Raw genomic sequence first — 17,481 nt, 5'->3', positions numbered from 1 at the left:
TCCATGCCCGAGACAGGATTCGAACCTGCGACCGTAGCAGTCCCGCGGTTCCGGACTGCAGTGCCTAGAACCGCACGGCCACCGCGGCCGGCAATTATTTAATAGATTTGTCGACAACCCCCCCCCCCCCCCACATGAACCACGGACCTTGCCGTTGGTGGGGAGGCTTGCGTGCCTCAGCGATACAGGTAACCGTACCGTAGGTGCAACCACAACGGAGGGGTATCTGTTGAGAGGCCAGACAAACGTGTGGTTCCTGAAGAGGGTCAGCAGCCTTTTCAGTAGTTGCAGGGGCAACAGTCTAGATGATTGACTGATCTGGCCCTGTAACACTAACCAAAATGGCCTTGCTGTTGTGGTACTGCGAACGGCTGAAAGCAAGCGGAAAGTACAGCCGTAATTTTTCCCGAGGGCATGCAGCTTTATTGTATGATTAAATGATGATGGCGTCCTTTTGGGTAGCCCACGCCTACTACAGTAGTACAAGTTTATATGCCAACTAGCTCTGCAGATGATGAAGAAATTGATGAAATGTATGATGAGATAAAAGAAATTATTCAGGTAGTGACGGGAGACGAATATTTAATAGTCATGGGTGACTGGAATTCGACAGTAAGAAAAGGAAGAGAAGGAAACGTAGTAGGTGAATATGGATTGGGGCTAAGAAATGAAAGAGGAAGCCGCCTGGTAGAATTTTGGACATAGCATAACTTAATCATAGCTAACACTTGGTTCAAGAATCATGAAAGAAGGTTGTACACATGGAAGAACCATGGAGATTCTAAAAGCTTTCAGATAGATTATAGAATGGTAAGACAGAGATTTAGGAACCAGATTTTAAATTGTAAGACATTTCCAGGAGCAGATGTGGACTCTGAGCACAATCTATTGGTTATGAACTGTAGATTAAAACCGAAGAAACTGCAAAAAGGTGGGAATTTAAGGAGATGGGACCTGGATAAACTGAAAGAACCAGAGGTTGTAAAGAGTTTCAGGGAGAGCATAAGGGAACAATTGACAGGAATGGGGGAAAGAAATACAGTAGAAGAAGAATGGGTAGCTTTGAGGAATAAAATAGTGAAGGCAGCAGAGGATCAAGTAGGTAAAAAGACGAGGGCTAGTAGAAATCCTTGGGTAACAGAAGAGATAATGAATTTCATTGATTAAAGGAGAAAATACAAAAATGCAGTAAGTGAAGCAGGCAAAAAGGAATACAAACGTCTCAAAAATGAGATCGACATGAAGTGCAGAATGGCTAAGCAGGGATGGCTAGAGGGCAAATGTAAGGATGTAGAGGCTTATCTCACGAGGGGTAAGATAGACAATGCCTGCAGGAAAATTAAAGAGACCTTTGGAGAAAAGAGAACCACTTGCATAAATATCAAGAGCTCAGATGGAAACCCAGTTCTAAGCAAAGAAGGGAAAGCAGAAAGGTGGAAGGAGTATATAGAGGGTCTATACCATCTCGAAATTCCCAAACTGTGCGACACAGCCTTCCACTCAATACAGCACTGAACAATAACTGACAGAGATAAAATAATGAAACTTCCGGTTGTTACACATTAAACACAAGTGTGTGCAGGGATACCAACTGCATTTCGTTCCAACACACTGTTTGGGCGAAATTACGAATGTTCCGGAATTTTCTAAACAGACCTCGTATTCCTAAGTTGTTATTTGTATTTTATAAGCAAATGTTGGTTTCAATCAGTTATAGTGAGTATATCACATACTCATTCCAATATTCCATAGCAAATGATTTATAGCTTCCAGTAAAATTTGCGATGTCACTGGTGAGAAAGCCCCTAAACGATTCTTGTGGAACTCAGAAATGCAAACATAGTTGACGCCATCTTCAGTGAAACTTCCTGGTAGATTAAAACTGTGTGCTGGGCTCAGAACCTTTGCTTTTCGTGGGTAAGTGCTCTACCAACTGAGCTACTCAAGCACGAGTCACAACCCTTCCTCATAGCTTTAAATCCACCAGTACCTCGTCTCCTACCTTTCAAACTTCACAGAAGCTCTCCTGCGAAACTTGCAAGACTAGCACTCCTGCAATAAAAGATACTGCAGAGACATGGCTTAGCCACCGCCTGGAAGATGTTTCCAGAGTGAAACTTTCACTCTGCAGCACAGTGTGCACGGATATGAAACTTTCCGGCAGATTGAAACTGTGTGCTGGATTGAGATTCAAACTTGGACAGATGCTCTACCATTTGAGCTACCTATGCACGACCTGTCCTCACGGCTTTGCTTCCACCTGTACCTCATCTGCTAGCCTCCAAACTTGACAGAAGCTCTCCTGTGAAACTTGCAAGAGTAGCACTCCTGGGAGAAAAGATATAGCAGAGATATGGCTTAGCCAAAGCTGGGGGATGTTTACAAAATGAAATTTTCGCTCTGCAGCAGTGTGTGTGCCGACATAAAACTTCCTGGTAGGTTACGACTGTGTGCTGGATTTAGACTCAAACTCGGGTCCTTTGCCTTTCATGGTCAGGTGCTCTACCAATTGAGCTACCTAAACATGACCCATCCTCACAGCTTTACTTCCGCCAGTACCTCATCTCCTACCTTCCAAAACTTCACAGAAGCTCTCCTGCAAAACTTGCAATACTAGCACTCGTGGAAGAAAACATATTGTGAAGACTTGGCTTAGCCGATGGAGGCAGAGGTGGCAGCATTCTTCTGAGATAGGTATTCAAAACTTTTACCAACCTGTGATAAGTGCTTACAGAATGGTGGGAGGTAAGTGGAAAGTTAATTTAAGATTTCTAGTTTTTTATGATAAATAGATTTTTTTGCTTTTGTACTTGTTTTGCTTTTATTAGTGGATGTAACTCATTTCCTAGATGCACCTTGTATTTTCTTTGCTACTGCTTATACAGTTCCTTAAAAGTAATGTAAGGAAATTTGTCATATGATTGTATGTTGGGAGAGGAGAGGATGGTAGCTGATATTCTGTAATTTGAGATGGAAGTTCATTGACCTCCAGAATACAATAACTTTGAAAGTAATCCTGTTAATCAGTTATAAAACAATGTTTAATCCACACATTGAAAAGAAATTTGTGTAAATTAATAATGGACCAATATACTCTGTCAATGAGTATGTTATCTGAAAATATAATTTATTTGATACAACATATATTAGTTAATTACATTGTGTAGAAAGCTGAAGCTCATAGCGAATATAAAATTCTATATGATACATTTATGCAGCTACAGATATCAAATAGCTGATTATGCTATGACTCAAACGAGTTCTAACTTGTTGTAATATGTTTAATCCCTTTTATATCATCCCTAAAAGAAAGAGAATAGCTATAGTAGCCTTATGTTCTCAAATAATGGGAGTAGAAGCTTAACTGGATAGCTTGTGACATTGTTTACTTTCCACTGTCTCACAAGTGGCAGCTGTCCCTTATACCAGTTAATACTAGGATGGTAAATTTTTGTATGGTGTGCAGTTTAATTGCTTATTTATATGTTTAATTGTATGGCATTGCTACATCATTTCAGATTCTGTGTTAAGTGTATATTATAACACAAAAAGATATTAGTACCACCACAAAGAAAATCAGTTGTGCTTACAAAATATTACATTGCTCTATTCACATGACTGGTAAACGACACAGATGTAGTAATAAAGCAGTAATATGGTATTTTAACAGTTAAAAAGACTCGTGCTTAAGGACTAAGCGGATTTCGTCTAAATCCCAAAGTCTTATCGATCAGTAATCGGCAAAGCATTTTATTTTAACCATTAATAATTTTGTACAATCAGTTGCGTGTGGACGGGCCTTTAACATTGCATAGAGCCAATGGGAAAGTGTGTACGGTAATTCATTCTTTAGAATATCATATGAGACAGCGTTAGAGACTTTTGATTTTTAAACAAGTACAGCAAAATGATATGAAATAGAAGCGTGGCAATTTCCCATTGTCTTTCAGTAACTGAGGTCTGGCTGCACAGGGTAACAGCTGATTACTTGTGTGCTGGGGATAGTACGGACGATTTCTTGCAGCGTCACAGCTGTAGAATCTATGGGTATATTTATTGTTTCGTAACATCTTTGGTTCTGAAAACAAGTTTGTGTTTATAATGCATGTCAAACGTTATTGCAGGGCTTTATTGTTATTGCAAAGTTATCGAAATAGGAATGACTGTTGGTGAATATGTGATAGATTTGTGTATGATAATGTGAAACTTTACACACAGTCGTAAATCATGCGTTGTATTCCAATTAATGGCCAGGTGGTTGTTCTTATCTTGCTATCACTCTTGCTGAAAGGTGTTAAGCAGTCGCAGACAGGTATGTTGTTTTCAGTATTCTCATGTAACATTCGTGTATCTAGTTGCGACTCTCCTAGGCAATTTTTTTTGGTTTTGTTTTTAGGTTTTGAGTTGTAATACTGGATAAGACAGATCACAACAGTGTGATCAGAAATGAAGCTACTTTTGTTGTAGCTTTATACAACCCACAGTACATTTCTGTTCGTGCTACTGTGTGAGAAAAGTTCAGATTAGAATAAGCTGCTTCTTAGTAACTTGTTATCGGACTACCAAGGTTGTGTTCAGAGATTTTCAATCTGCGGGATGTGTTTCATATTTCTTCCTCTCTGTGTTGTTGGTGTGTACACTAACATTTTTAATGACCTATGAGAATCTTGGTGATGGATATTTTTGTTTTATATCTGTTCAGAGGTGTTAAAGTTAAGATGCCTAGTAGATTTTTAAAGCATCTTCTATATGGTTTAGAAGTCCTCCTTAATGATCCTAATTGCATTTTTTAATGTGGGTACTCGTTTTGTATCCTGAACGTTTGGGTTTACCATTCTGTCACTCCATAGGGCCACTACCAGTATGATTCAAAGAGCCCATGGTGTACTGTTCATAAAATCTGTTTGTTTGCATATTGTGGTAGCTGCATCATTATGAATATGATAAACTGAGTTTATTATGGACAGGATCGATATATTGTTTCCATTTAAGCTCTTTATCCACAGTACCGTGTAAAAATCTAGAGGATTTTACTTCTTCCTTCTTTGTGTACTCCACCTCTAATTTCATACACACTATCTTCTCTTTGTTTTGAACACTGCATACTTAGTCCTTTTTTAGGTATATAATCATTTCATTTTCCATGAGCCATTATATGTTTGCAGAAATATATGCTCTTTGGTCAAGGTGTTAAACAATTTGGTCACAGTGCAGTATTGTCTTGTACTTGCATATAGGCCCTATTTTCTTTTTCCTTTTTGCCCCTTTCTCCACAACACATTTATCATTTATAAAAAGGTGAAATAGCAATGGCCACATTAATCAACCATGCAGAAGTCTGTATTTGACGTTATGTGTTTCTAAATGATATGTGTTTCCTATTAACACATTATTCATTCCAAGTAAAATAATAATAATTTGAAGCTTGTTGATTTATGATTTTGTAATTTTTTGTGGTTTTATTCTACCTGTTGAAATAAGAAAATTTCAAAGTTACAGATTTTTCAGACATTGTGTTTTTAAATTATTAATTTTTCGAGTTTCGAGATTGTGAAATTTTTGTCACAGTTCAAAACCTTAAAATGACCATATCTCGAAGTATTTGATGTACAGACCAGAAATTTATACCATTTTATTCGCTTTATTGTTGACTATAACATGCCCTCCTTCCCCATATTCATAAAATGTTAAATTTTTTAAACTTTGAAAATTTCAAAACTTGATTTTTCAAAAAAAAAAAAAAAAAAAAAAAAAAAAAAAGAGGTCAGTATTTGTTAATGTGTGTGCCAAACTTTGTGATATATTCCAAAGGGAAAAGATTGAAATAAATTTTATTTTACTGCTATTAATATTGCCTACTGTAGCTCAACTGCACTTGGTTTGCAAGCTGGTTCACAAAACTGCTGTTAAAATGAAATTATTGAGTGCTCTCTCTCTCTCTCTCTCTCTCTCTCTCTCTCATTTCAACATTTTATTGGGAAATTAAGCATTTTAAATTATGACACTGCCATATTTGTGCTGGTCTGTCACCTGAGGCTGTTCATATAAATGAAACCAGTGGCTTAATAAATGTACATAAAGTAAAAGTCGAAGTGGGTTTCTTAACATTCACATTAATCAGTTGTGGAAGCATAACATGATCAAATATTAACTTCCTTCCATTTGTTTGAGTCGGGTAAAACACACATGGCGTCAGTCACTCCCATGTGACAAATGATAAGCAGGCAGCGTAAAAAAAGGAGCTTGGCAAAAATATTTTATAGAGCCATAGCAGTCACAGTGACTCAGAAGTATGGTGCATTTATTCCTGTGAACAAAACCAAAGATAAAGCAAAAATTGTTTCTCATTTTTAGGACTTTAATTTTCATAAAATTCATGTGGGTTTAGGTGACACATGCTTTTGAACAGATTAAAAGACTTGTTACTCGTGCCTGTGACAACAAATTGTAGGTGGTTTCTATGCTATCAAGAGATGAAAAAGAAGAAAATCTTTCATTTATGCATCCTTGTAGATGAACTCTTTCCTTTTTATAACCATGAAGACTGTATAAATTGACTGCAGTTAAAAAAGCTTCACAGTTTGTAAATTAAATCCCGCAACTGCCTTTGGAAGGACATTATATAGACTATCAGTTGCAGAGGTCTGAAAAGCCTCTGATTATATTGGAAAACAACGTGTTGGTACATCAATAATCTGTCATTGTTGCGTGGGAGATCTAGATTACATCATTTGAAAGAAAACTGTAACACACTGTCTTAGACTGTAATAGGATTGTTAGTGGATCACCATAACATCTCTCTTGTTGAAGGTGAGTAAAAAAAATTCTCATTTCAATACTCTTATATAACACATCATTTATTATTACTATTAACATGGGGAATCCAAATGTGAATCGAAATTAAAGTTTCTAATTCTAATAATGTAATAAATTGATTTTCACGAAATAAAAAATAATGATTAGATCATCTTACTCAGTTTTTGACATATTATAACCTAATAACAGGTCAAAGCCCTACAGTACGCACTAGGTGCTGCACTTACCAGTAAAATAAAGTTTTTTCTAGTATGTTCCTACTGGAACACTGGCATGAAAATTGGCTCACACATTTTAAAAAAATGTACAAGTAACATACGTTTTTCCCTTCAAGACAAAACAAAAAATTTGATTTTGAAATTTTCGAAATAAAACAAGGCTTTAATTGTGGAAAATTGAGCATTGTTACGAATATCATTAGTTAGCAAGTGCTTGTAAAGCTTGTAAGAAACTGAATAAAATGGTGAAATGGTGCAAATATTTTTTAATATATGGCAATTTGAAGGTTTCAAAACATAAAAGAAATTGCACAATCCTGGAAGTTTTAAAAATTAATAACTCACGAGTAAAAGACCAAAAAAAAAAAAACAATTAATTTGGGGGTCTTCATGCATACTAGTGCTACTATAAAACTACAAAAAATTATCAAAATTTGAACTGTTAAGAGCCAGACCACTAGCTGATTTCACATGGACTGACACATATACTATTTCCTGTTGCATAGGTATGAGTGGATCCACTCTCCTGCTTGCCCTCCAGTGCCACAGTTGTCCAATTTTTATGTCAATATTTTATCGGTAAATAGTGTCAAATGCATGTATTCTGACTGACTGGCAATTGCTAATTCTTTAGAATCACTCTTTCTGAAACCCTGCTGTAGCGGTACAAGAATGTGTTTCTCAAGATAATCAGCTAGTGTATTATACATAAGCATTCTGTGATTCTTGAGAATCCTCATGTTGGTGAAACTAGTCTCTGGATATAGGGTTCATTTTTATCCCCTTTCTTGCACACTGGCACATTCCTGCTTATATCATTTATCTGGAAAATTTCCATCTCTGAAGGAGCTATTTGCTAGGTCCAGCTTCGGTGCCTTTACTTTTTCACTTAGCATACAGTATTTATAATGTGCTTTAATGTCGTCATCACCAGCTGATTTTCTGTAGAACATGTGCTGTTATCCTATACAAATAAATGTGTGGGCCTACAGGAAAGGCAGTTGAACGGAGAACAGTTGCCAAGTTCTTTTTGGAACATGTTAATTAATTGAAGCCTTAGGTACCACTTCACCAATTCTCAACTACACTGTCAGCTCTCAACTTAATCTAGATATTGGGCTTAGTTACGGATCAGTATGGTAACATAAGGAAGATTTCATATTCAGATTCATTACCCTTCAGATTAGTCTGCCATCACAACCTACATTTTGGAAAGTAACACAGACACAAAACAAATATTGTCAGTGTTCTGCTCTCTTTTTAATCACATGATTTTAAATACGACAGGGTCAATACAACATGGATCAAAACAATTGGTACAATTGATCCGGCGATCGACAGTCTCTGTCTTCACACTCTGTATGTGACATTTGCACAGGGCCTTCTGCAGAAAACAAAATCTATGAGATTAGAACACACTCAGGTGCTGAGAGACGGGCATACCAACAACTTGCAAACAACAGATAAAAGCTGAGATCCTGAGAACAAGCTGTACATGGTGTGCAAGAAAGAAATGACAATAAAATAGTTCTTAAGAGTTGCCAGAGAATATTTAAAGATGAGTGAAATGTGTCTCAGTTCTAATTAAAGAACCATACCAACTGAAAGCACTAAACTCAACAATACCCCGGTGTGCTACACAGTTCTTATCAGTTCCACTTTGAATTACTGCCTTGAAGAAGCTTGCACAGGATAGAGTAGTATGGAGAGCTGCATCAAACCAGTCTTAGGACTGAAGACCACAGCAACAACAACAATGTCATAGCCCCCTTCATGATGGAGAACAGTTACGGATGAGGAATAACTCGGCTAACATCAACAAATGAAGCAAATGTTAAAAACTGCATTGGTAATTAATTACCAAAAGTCCTAAAAACCGTTTGTACATGCTCCAGTTAAATTTAACACAGTAAAATAACAGGAAAACTTTTATTAGGAAGCAAACTGCCTCCACTCACAACTGCCTCCACTCACAATATATTAGACAGCTACTGTTTATCTGCTGTTGCTAGCTGAATATGTTCGACTACATTGGTATTCCATCAATGGAAACTACAATTAGGTATATCGACAATGTAGGAAAAGACAGATTGCTACTTAAAGAAGACACATTAAGTTGCAGACAGGTACAAGTAAAAGATACTTATGTAAAGCTTTCAGCCACAGCCTTCGTCAGTAAAAGAGAGACAAACATCATTCATACACACAAGCAAGCACACCTCATTCACACATGACCGCCAACACCAGCATCTTGAGACAGAACGTAACTATCACAAGCAGCAATCTGGAGGGAATGGAGAAGGGGAAGGGAAGGCAGTGTACAGCTTGGGAAGAGAGATGAACGCTGTCTGGAACAGAGTACAGGGACTAGAATGCCAACAGACGCAGCATCAGGAGGTTATGGGGTAGGGATATGGGGAAAAAGGAGCAAAAAAAAAGGAGAGTAGCTGAGAAAGATGGGTGCATGCATTGGCAAAAGGCAGCAGATACAACCTCCAATCCATGGTTAAAGCTTTAGGCTCTTCCTGGAACATCTCCCTAGAATCCATTTCCCTCCTCACCCCTGTAACATTCCATACACCCACCTTCTACATGCTCCCCAAAAGCCACAAACCCAACAATCCTGGATGCCCCATTGTGGCTGGTTATTGTGCCCCCACTGAAAGACTTTCGGCCCTCATTGAGTAACACCTCCAACCAATTGTCATAATCTAGCCTCACATGTCAAAGACACCATTTCCTTCACGGACTCTTCACCATCCCCACCACCTGGATCTCTACTCGTCATTTGTTAATGCCATCTCCCTATACACCAACATCCATCATGCCCATGATTTACCACTATGGACCACTATCTTTCCCAATGTCCTTCAGACTCCAAACACACTACCACATTTTTCATACTAACTTTTCCTAAAATGTATATGGGCTCCCTCGAGGCACCCTCCTATGCCAACCTTTTCAAGGGCCATCTGGAGGAGACCTTCCTAGCCTCCCAAAACACCAAACCCCTAGTCTGGTTCCAGTTCATTGATGATATCATTATGATCTGGACTCAGGGCCAAGACACCCTATCTTTGTTCCTCTACAACCTCAATGCTTTCTGTCCCACCGGCTTCATGTAGTCCTCCTCAACCCAGCATGCCACCCTTCCTAGATGTTGACCTCCTTCTCTCTGATGGCTCCATCTCTACCCCTGTCCACATGAAACTCACCAGCCTCCAACAGTAACTACATTTTGACAGCTGTTATCCCTTTCACACCAAAAAAAATCCCTCCCATACAGCCTGGCCATCTGGCACAGTGTATCTGCAGTGACAAAAACTCTCTTGCTCAGTATGCTGAGGGTCTCATCCAGGCCTTCACAGACAGGCATGATCCCCCAGACGTAGTCTGCAAACAGATCTCCCGTGCCATTTCCCCTCACACCCCACAATCCTCCTACCATCCCTCACAAAGGAGTATCCTGTACACTACGCAATACCACCCCAGACCAGAACAACTGAATCACATCCTTTGTCAAGGCTTTAATTACCTATCATTATGCCCTGAAATGAGGGACATCCTACTCAAGACACTTCCCATATGTCGTAACATGGTGTTCCATCACCCACCCAACCTCCACGTCTTAGTCCATTCCTAAGCCACTCCCAATCCCACCCCCTTGCCAAAAGGATCATATCCCTGTGAAAGACACAGATGCAAAACCCGCCCAATTCACCCACCCAGTGCTTCTTATTCCGGTGCTATTACAGGTTTATCCTACCCCATCAGGTGGCCAGACCACCTGTGAAAGCAGCCGTGTCATTTAACAGCTCTGCTGCAATCATTGCACAGCTTTTTATATTGGTGTGAGTACCAACCAGCTGTCCACCAGGATGAACAACCACTGTCAAACAGTGGCCAAGAAGAAAGTAGACTACCCTGTGGCACAACATGCAGCTGAGCGTAACACACTTGATTTTAATGGCTGCTTCACCACAAGAGCCATGTGGACACTTCCGTCCACCACCAGCTTTTCTGAACTGTGCAAGTGAGAGTTATCCTTACAATATATTCTCCGCTCCCATAATTATCTCGGCCTCAACTTTGGTTGATATAGTGTCCTCACACACTCCATCCAACAGTTTCCGCCCTCTCTGTCCTTTCGTTTCCTCCCCATTTTCATCTCCCACCCTGTTTATTTGCCACCCTCTGCCAATGCATCCATCTGTCTTTTCCCGCTCCTCCCCTTTTTTGCTTCTTTTTTTCCCCACATCCCTGCCCCACAATCTCCTGACACTGCACCTGTTGCCATTGTACTCCGTCTACACACCACCAGACAGCGTTCGTCTTTCTCTCACTCTGCCCATACACTGCTATCCCTTGCCTGCCCTCTCCAACTTGCTGCTTGCCTCTCATGTGATAGCTGCATTCCGGACTGATATGCTGGAGTTGGTGGTCATGTGTGCATGAGATGTGCTTGCTTATATGTATGAGTGGTGTGTGTGTCTCTTTTAGTGATGAAGGCTGTGGTCGAAAGCTTAATGTAAGAATCTTAACTGTGCCTGTCTGCAGCTTAACGTGTCTTCTTTGCGATAAGTAACAATCTGACTTTGCCTGCATTGATATTTGTGTACAACAATACTTATCTCTTTTCTGTAGGAACAAAGATCTGTTTACAGTAAGTGTTGCTACTTGTTGGGCTACTAACTTAAAAAGGTATTCCATTTTTGAGGTAGATGATCAGTTAATTCGTAGGAGTCAATAATCATATATGTTTTTGAACTAGTAGAAATTCTCAACTTACTGTATTGTCATATGAGAGCAACTTGAATAGATGCACCATGATATTGACCAGTTTCTATGTCCTGGACAAGCTTGAACATTCTTGTGAAAAGGATTACTGTTACCAAGAAATTGTTATTAAATAATAAGTGTATTTGAAGTTGGCATAAGAATTAATAGATATTTGTTTGACTGATTATCTAAACAGTTTTGTTCCCTTTTCTGGAATAAACACTGTCTTTTCTTTAGTTGTATTCCCTCATTGCGCAATTCTGCAAGGCAACGTGGAGTGACAGTTACATTTCAATGTGTAAAATTGCTGAACTGAAGCTCTTGATTCATTTACCTGATGGGTGACTCCATTTTAACTTGGCATACACCTGGATCCAAAGACTAAGTTTACTGAGATCACTTCTAAATCTAATAAGCCTGCTAAGATGGAACCGCATTGCTCCTGGTATGGTTGAGTTTGGGCTCATGATTTTAATAGCCTTGTCAGTAAGGAATATTGTTTGCAGCTGAAAAAATTCTGTCATTTTATGTCTGCCCCCTCGGAGGAATTTTTATTGTGAGTCATCGTTGTCCAGCATTCCAACACATTCATCCATCTTAATAATTAACAAAGTAATTTGTAAACACTAGGGATTTGCTGACTAAACTTTTCTTATGACTGGCACTCCTGTGCTGAGTGCCGTATCTGCTGCAGGTGCATTCACTCCACAGTGTACCATTGTGTCAAGTGGTTTTAGTTCAGTCACTGACTCATCATCAAGGTGTTGGTGTGGTGAGCAGCTGAAATATCAGAACAAGAAATATTGTTGTCTCGGATGTACGCGCATAAGGTGATAGAATAAGAACCATAGTTGTTGAAGAGTCCAATAAGCCAATGGAAGGAAATTACAGAAGTTAGGAATAAAATTGGATCCAATACCAAATCATGAATGTCTCCACATTTTATGTTCCTTTGTTGTGAGTTCAGCTTTTTTCTTGTGATACAAATTTGCCAGTGTGGTCCTCTTCATTCCTTTTGTGATTTTTATGACATTTTAGCTTCCCACTTAACATTTCAGCCTCTGTACAGTCAGAGGTTAGAAGTCACGGAACTGGACAACTTTTGTTTAGCTCTGCCAGTAAGATCACATGTATCTCTTTTTGTAGAGAATTGCTTTTGAAAGCAGAACTGAGAGGCTGTGAAAAATGAGTATTTCATTTTAAGTTCTCAACTTTACATCTTTAACTGTAGTTCACAGCACACCATATGGAGTGCAGTGAATGATTCACAGTGTACCCATCTCATCCACCCTCTTTTCCCTTACCTATTCTGTTCATAGTGTTAATAATCTTCCACATGAGCCCTAATGTTTCAAGTTTTGGAATCGTAACCTTTCCACAATATTATATGGAGGAAATAGTATACTTTTTACTCTTTTTGGTTTGTGGGCTCTTGAAAGTTGTAGTGTACAATGTCTTTCTTGTAATGTTTCCCACGACTGTTCATTGATAATCTTTGCAGAATTCTCACATTGACCAAGGAAACTTGTGAAGAATCGTGCATCTCTACTTTGAATTTTTTGTATTTCTTCCATTAATCTAACTTGGCAAGGGTCTTGTATTGATGAACAATGCTCCAGAAGTAGTCAAACAAGAGTCTTGTAGGTGACTTGTCTTGTGCAAGAATTACACTTCTTTAGGATTCTTGCAGTAAATCTGAGTCTGGCATATCTGCCGTCTCCACTGTTAAATTTGTATTATTATTCCAGCTTAAATTACTCTGTTCAGAAACTTCTAGATAGATGAAGATAGTGACTGCTTCCGCTGACTGATCACCAATTTTGTAGGCAAATGATCCTCTATATTTTTATCTATTTACTTGCATTACGTTTGTTTATTGTTAAAGTTTGTTGCCAATCTCTGCACCAGGTGCTGATTGACTGCAAGTGAGTTTGAATTATCACCTCATAATATTATTATGTAATCAATTTTTTGTTTGTTTGAAAGTACATACGCTATGTGATCAAGAGTATGCGGACACCTGGCTGAAAATGACTTAAAAGTTCTCGGCACCCTCCATTGGTAATGCTGGAATTCAAAATGGTGTTGGCCCACCCTTAGCCTTGATGACAGCTTTCACTCTTACAGGCATATGTTCAGTCAGGTGCTGGAAGGTTTCTTGGGGAATGGCAGCCCATTCTTCACAGAATGCTGCTCTGAGGAGAGGTATTGATGTTGATCAGTGACACCTGGCACAAAGTCGGCGTTCCAAAACATTCCAAAGGTTGGATTCAGGTCAGGACTCTGTGCAGACCAGTTCATTACAGGGATGTTATTGTCGTGTAATCACTCCGCCACAGGCCGTACATTATGAACAGGTGCTCAGTCGTGTTGAAAGGCGTAATCGCCATCCCCAAATTGCTCTTCAACACTGGGAAGCCAGAAGGTGCTTAAAACATCAATGTAGGCACGTGATGTGATAGTGCCACAAAAAGCAACAAGGGTGCCCCCTCCATGAAAAACACAACCACACCATAACACCATTGCCTCCAAATTTTATTGTTGGCATTACACACGCTGGCAGATGACATTCACTGGGTATTCGCCATACCCACACACTGCCATCAGATCACCACATTGTGTACCTTCATTTGTCACTCCACACAACATGTTTCCACTGTTCAGTCATCCAATGTTTACACTCCTTACACCAAGCGAGGTCTTTGTCAGTCAACAGACTAGGTCGGCCTGTATGCTTTTGTGCTGTATGTGTCCCTTCACGTTTCCACTTCACTATCACTCGGAACCAGTGGACCTAGGGATGTTTAGAAGTGTGGAAATCTCGCGTACAGACGTATGACGCAAGTGACACACAGTCACTTGACCAGGTTCGAAGTCCGAGAGTTCCGCGGAGCGCCCCGTTCTGCTCTCTCACAATGCCTAATGACTACTGAGGTCGCTGATATGGAGTACCTGGCAATAGGTAGGAGCACAGTGCACCTAATATGAAAAACGTATTTTTTGGGGGTGTCCAGATACTTTTGATCACGTAGTATATTGGTATTCCTGGCACACTCTGAAACCATCACAGTACTGTAGCACACTGCTAGAGAACCAAAACAAAATGGCACAATCCAATGATAAAAATGCTTTGCTATTTTCGCACATACTGTCAATCTCATTTTTTAGATGTCTGTATTCCATTTTGACTGCTTCACTCACTGCATTTTTAGTGTCCTTGTACATGAGTGCAATATATGTCCCACAATGCCACAAGACATTGACACTAGTGAGATATATGTATAGGTCTGATCATTGGTATTACAACACTTCTTGTACACCGAAACAGCATCTGGCTTCCGTCAGTTTACATGAAATGCCTCGATGTTCCTGTGACCTATGGTAAACTGATGTTAGGAGGAGGATCAGGTGCTGCACATGATCAGCCCATGTTACCTTTCTTGTATTGAACGATTTGTACTAATTTTCAATTACATGCTTAATTATTTTCATATGTCGCTCACACATACATATGATGGTTGATCATAGGAACTGCATTGTGATCTGTATTGAAGTGGTTTGGAAAGACAGAATTTACCATGCTCATCTTCATTTTATCTTCTGTTTCAATACTATTGTTGTTACAAGCATTTAGGCAACATTGTTCTGTTGACTGATTTTATGAAGACTCAAAACATTTTGAGGTTTTGTTTGAAAACAAACCCAGTAAGATCTTATATCAACTTCACTGAACACTTCTTACAGAGCTGGTCTTACAATTAATTCTGCTTTGATCCTATGACTGATTTGTATTATGTCTCTGAGCAACACAATCATTAACTATACTTTAATTTTTGTTAAGCTAAGGTCCTGCATTATTTGGCTTATATGTAGCCAGAAGAATCTCCACCTTCTAGTGACATCATAATTTTTGTTATTTTCTAAGGGGTTATTTCTAAACTAATGTCTGTTTATAATGTAAAAATTGTGTCATTGCATACATTTAATGTGTGTATATGTCTAGGGGCTCATTCACTCTTTGCAAACTCTTTTTACCCTGGAGAGAATATTGGCAACTAATAGATTTTCTTTTTGTAGCAGTTCCTTTCCTTCTATTTTGCTCACTGACAGTAACAGAAGAGTATAAGAAGGAGGTTTGCAAGTCCCAGTTACCAAGACTCCAATATTCATTAAATACTTCCTGTCTTGTTTGTTGACTGATGTTTTGATTGCACTTGAATTGGCAGTTGTGATTTTACACTCTTACCTTTCTTTCTTTGTGCAACTTTCCTTTGTAATCCACATATTCTTTGCCTTCATTATGTTTTGTAGATGATACTAGACTTTTCCATAAATGAGTCCTTTGTGGTTTTTTTTCTCCCCACATGCTTTACTCTCTTAGAAGCTTTGTGCCCTCCACTGTTTACCTCATTTTCATCAGACCCCTCATTTTCGTCTGAAATGGAAAAAGTATAGAGCAGTATGCTAACCTGGTTAGTTTTACTTTTTCAGGTAATGAAATTTGTTTTGATTTCTCATTATTTGAAAATTAATGGTAAATACACAGCTTGTAAAACTTTTCTGGGCAGCAAGATGAAAATGTGAACAAGAAAATGCACCAACATGGCTGTGGGGTGAGGAAAGATGAGGGGAGACAGCTCTGTGTAATACTGTCAACTTCACATTAATAATTCACTATGGTAGGAATTAACGATGCACGGCAGTAACAGTGCTTCAGAAAGGAAAATATTATACAGATATTCACTGTCAAAGTAATGTAGTTCTGACTAGTGTTAAAGAATGTGGAATTAATGAATAAATCTTTCGTAGCACTTATAATCAGTTGCGTACTACGTTTGGCAGTGTCTGCAAGCAGAAAACAGCACAATGCACTCTGACTTCCACCGAGAAATATCAATCAGGAGAAAGGAGCTACTCTGCCAGGAAAATTTTTACAAACTGTAACTTAGTTTACTGCTCATATTGCATCAATTATAGAAAATTACCTTCATCACTAGAGTTCTCCCTGGAGTCAGTATCTACACTATCTACCTCTGGTTCATATGAAATATCATCTTCGTCTGTCTGGTCTGAATAATATCAACAGCTTTTCACTTTAAATATAAAATATACGTATTTTTGAAGTGTTTTATTTAAACACGAGGCAATAATATTAATGGTGTACTTAATTAAACACCTTCGGAGCTGTCAGAAAAGTCCCCTTCTGGAGATGTCATAGTTACTGTTCTCTCTCATATTTTATGTCCAATTTACAATAAAAATAATATTATAATATTCATATTTATTGATGAAAGACAGTAAACACTTATATGCAATGAAACAACGAACTTCACTTCATAACAGTAACACTGCATTCACATGCATGCACCACCATTATTGCCATATAACCCTAGACCACCAAACAATACACCCGTTTCTGCAAGTAGTTAAATTTTCTGCCGCCAGATTGCAGCCCCAGACAGAGATACACTTGTAACTCTTGGCCACCATAATTTTACACATATTAGGAACTCATTTCTGCACTTAACTCATTTTTTTCCGAAAATGTCACTTATACCCCTTGGCTTCTTACTTCCTCATAAGAAGGTGCTGTAACTCCTTTTTCCTGGTAGTCTATCTTCCACAACAGAGGCCCAGGTTTGGAGTCAGAGCCACAGTTTGCATACAT

At 38.8% G+C, this 17,481-nt stretch overlaps 1 protein-coding gene across 2 annotated transcripts in view; it reads left to right on the top strand.

Moving 5' to 3' along the window:
- The first annotated feature begins 4,053 nt into the window (after nt 1-4,053).
- The window catches only part of LOC124797912 (TM2 domain-containing protein almondex), a 129,851-nt gene continuing 116,423 nt past the window's right edge, over nt 4,054-17,481 (top strand). The window contains exon 1 of one of the 2 annotated variants that reach the window (XM_047261042.1): nt 4,054-4,312. In XM_047261042.1, the coding sequence (XP_047116998.1) occupies nt 4,228-4,312 (85 nt within the window). In that variant the 5' untranslated portion in view covers nt 4,054-4,227. The remainder of the gene's footprint in view (nt 4,313-17,481) is intronic. The other variant, XM_047261041.1, reaches the window with a different exon arrangement.

Source organism: Schistocerca piceifrons, chromosome 5 (assembly GCF_021461385.2).
Source record: "Schistocerca piceifrons isolate TAMUIC-IGC-003096 chromosome 5, iqSchPice1.1, whole genome shotgun sequence".
Classification (NCBI taxonomy): Eukaryota; Metazoa; Arthropoda; class Insecta; order Orthoptera; family Acrididae; genus Schistocerca; species Schistocerca piceifrons.
The sequence above is the reverse complement of the archived record's forward strand: the minus strand, read 5'-3'. Positions and strand labels throughout refer to the sequence as shown.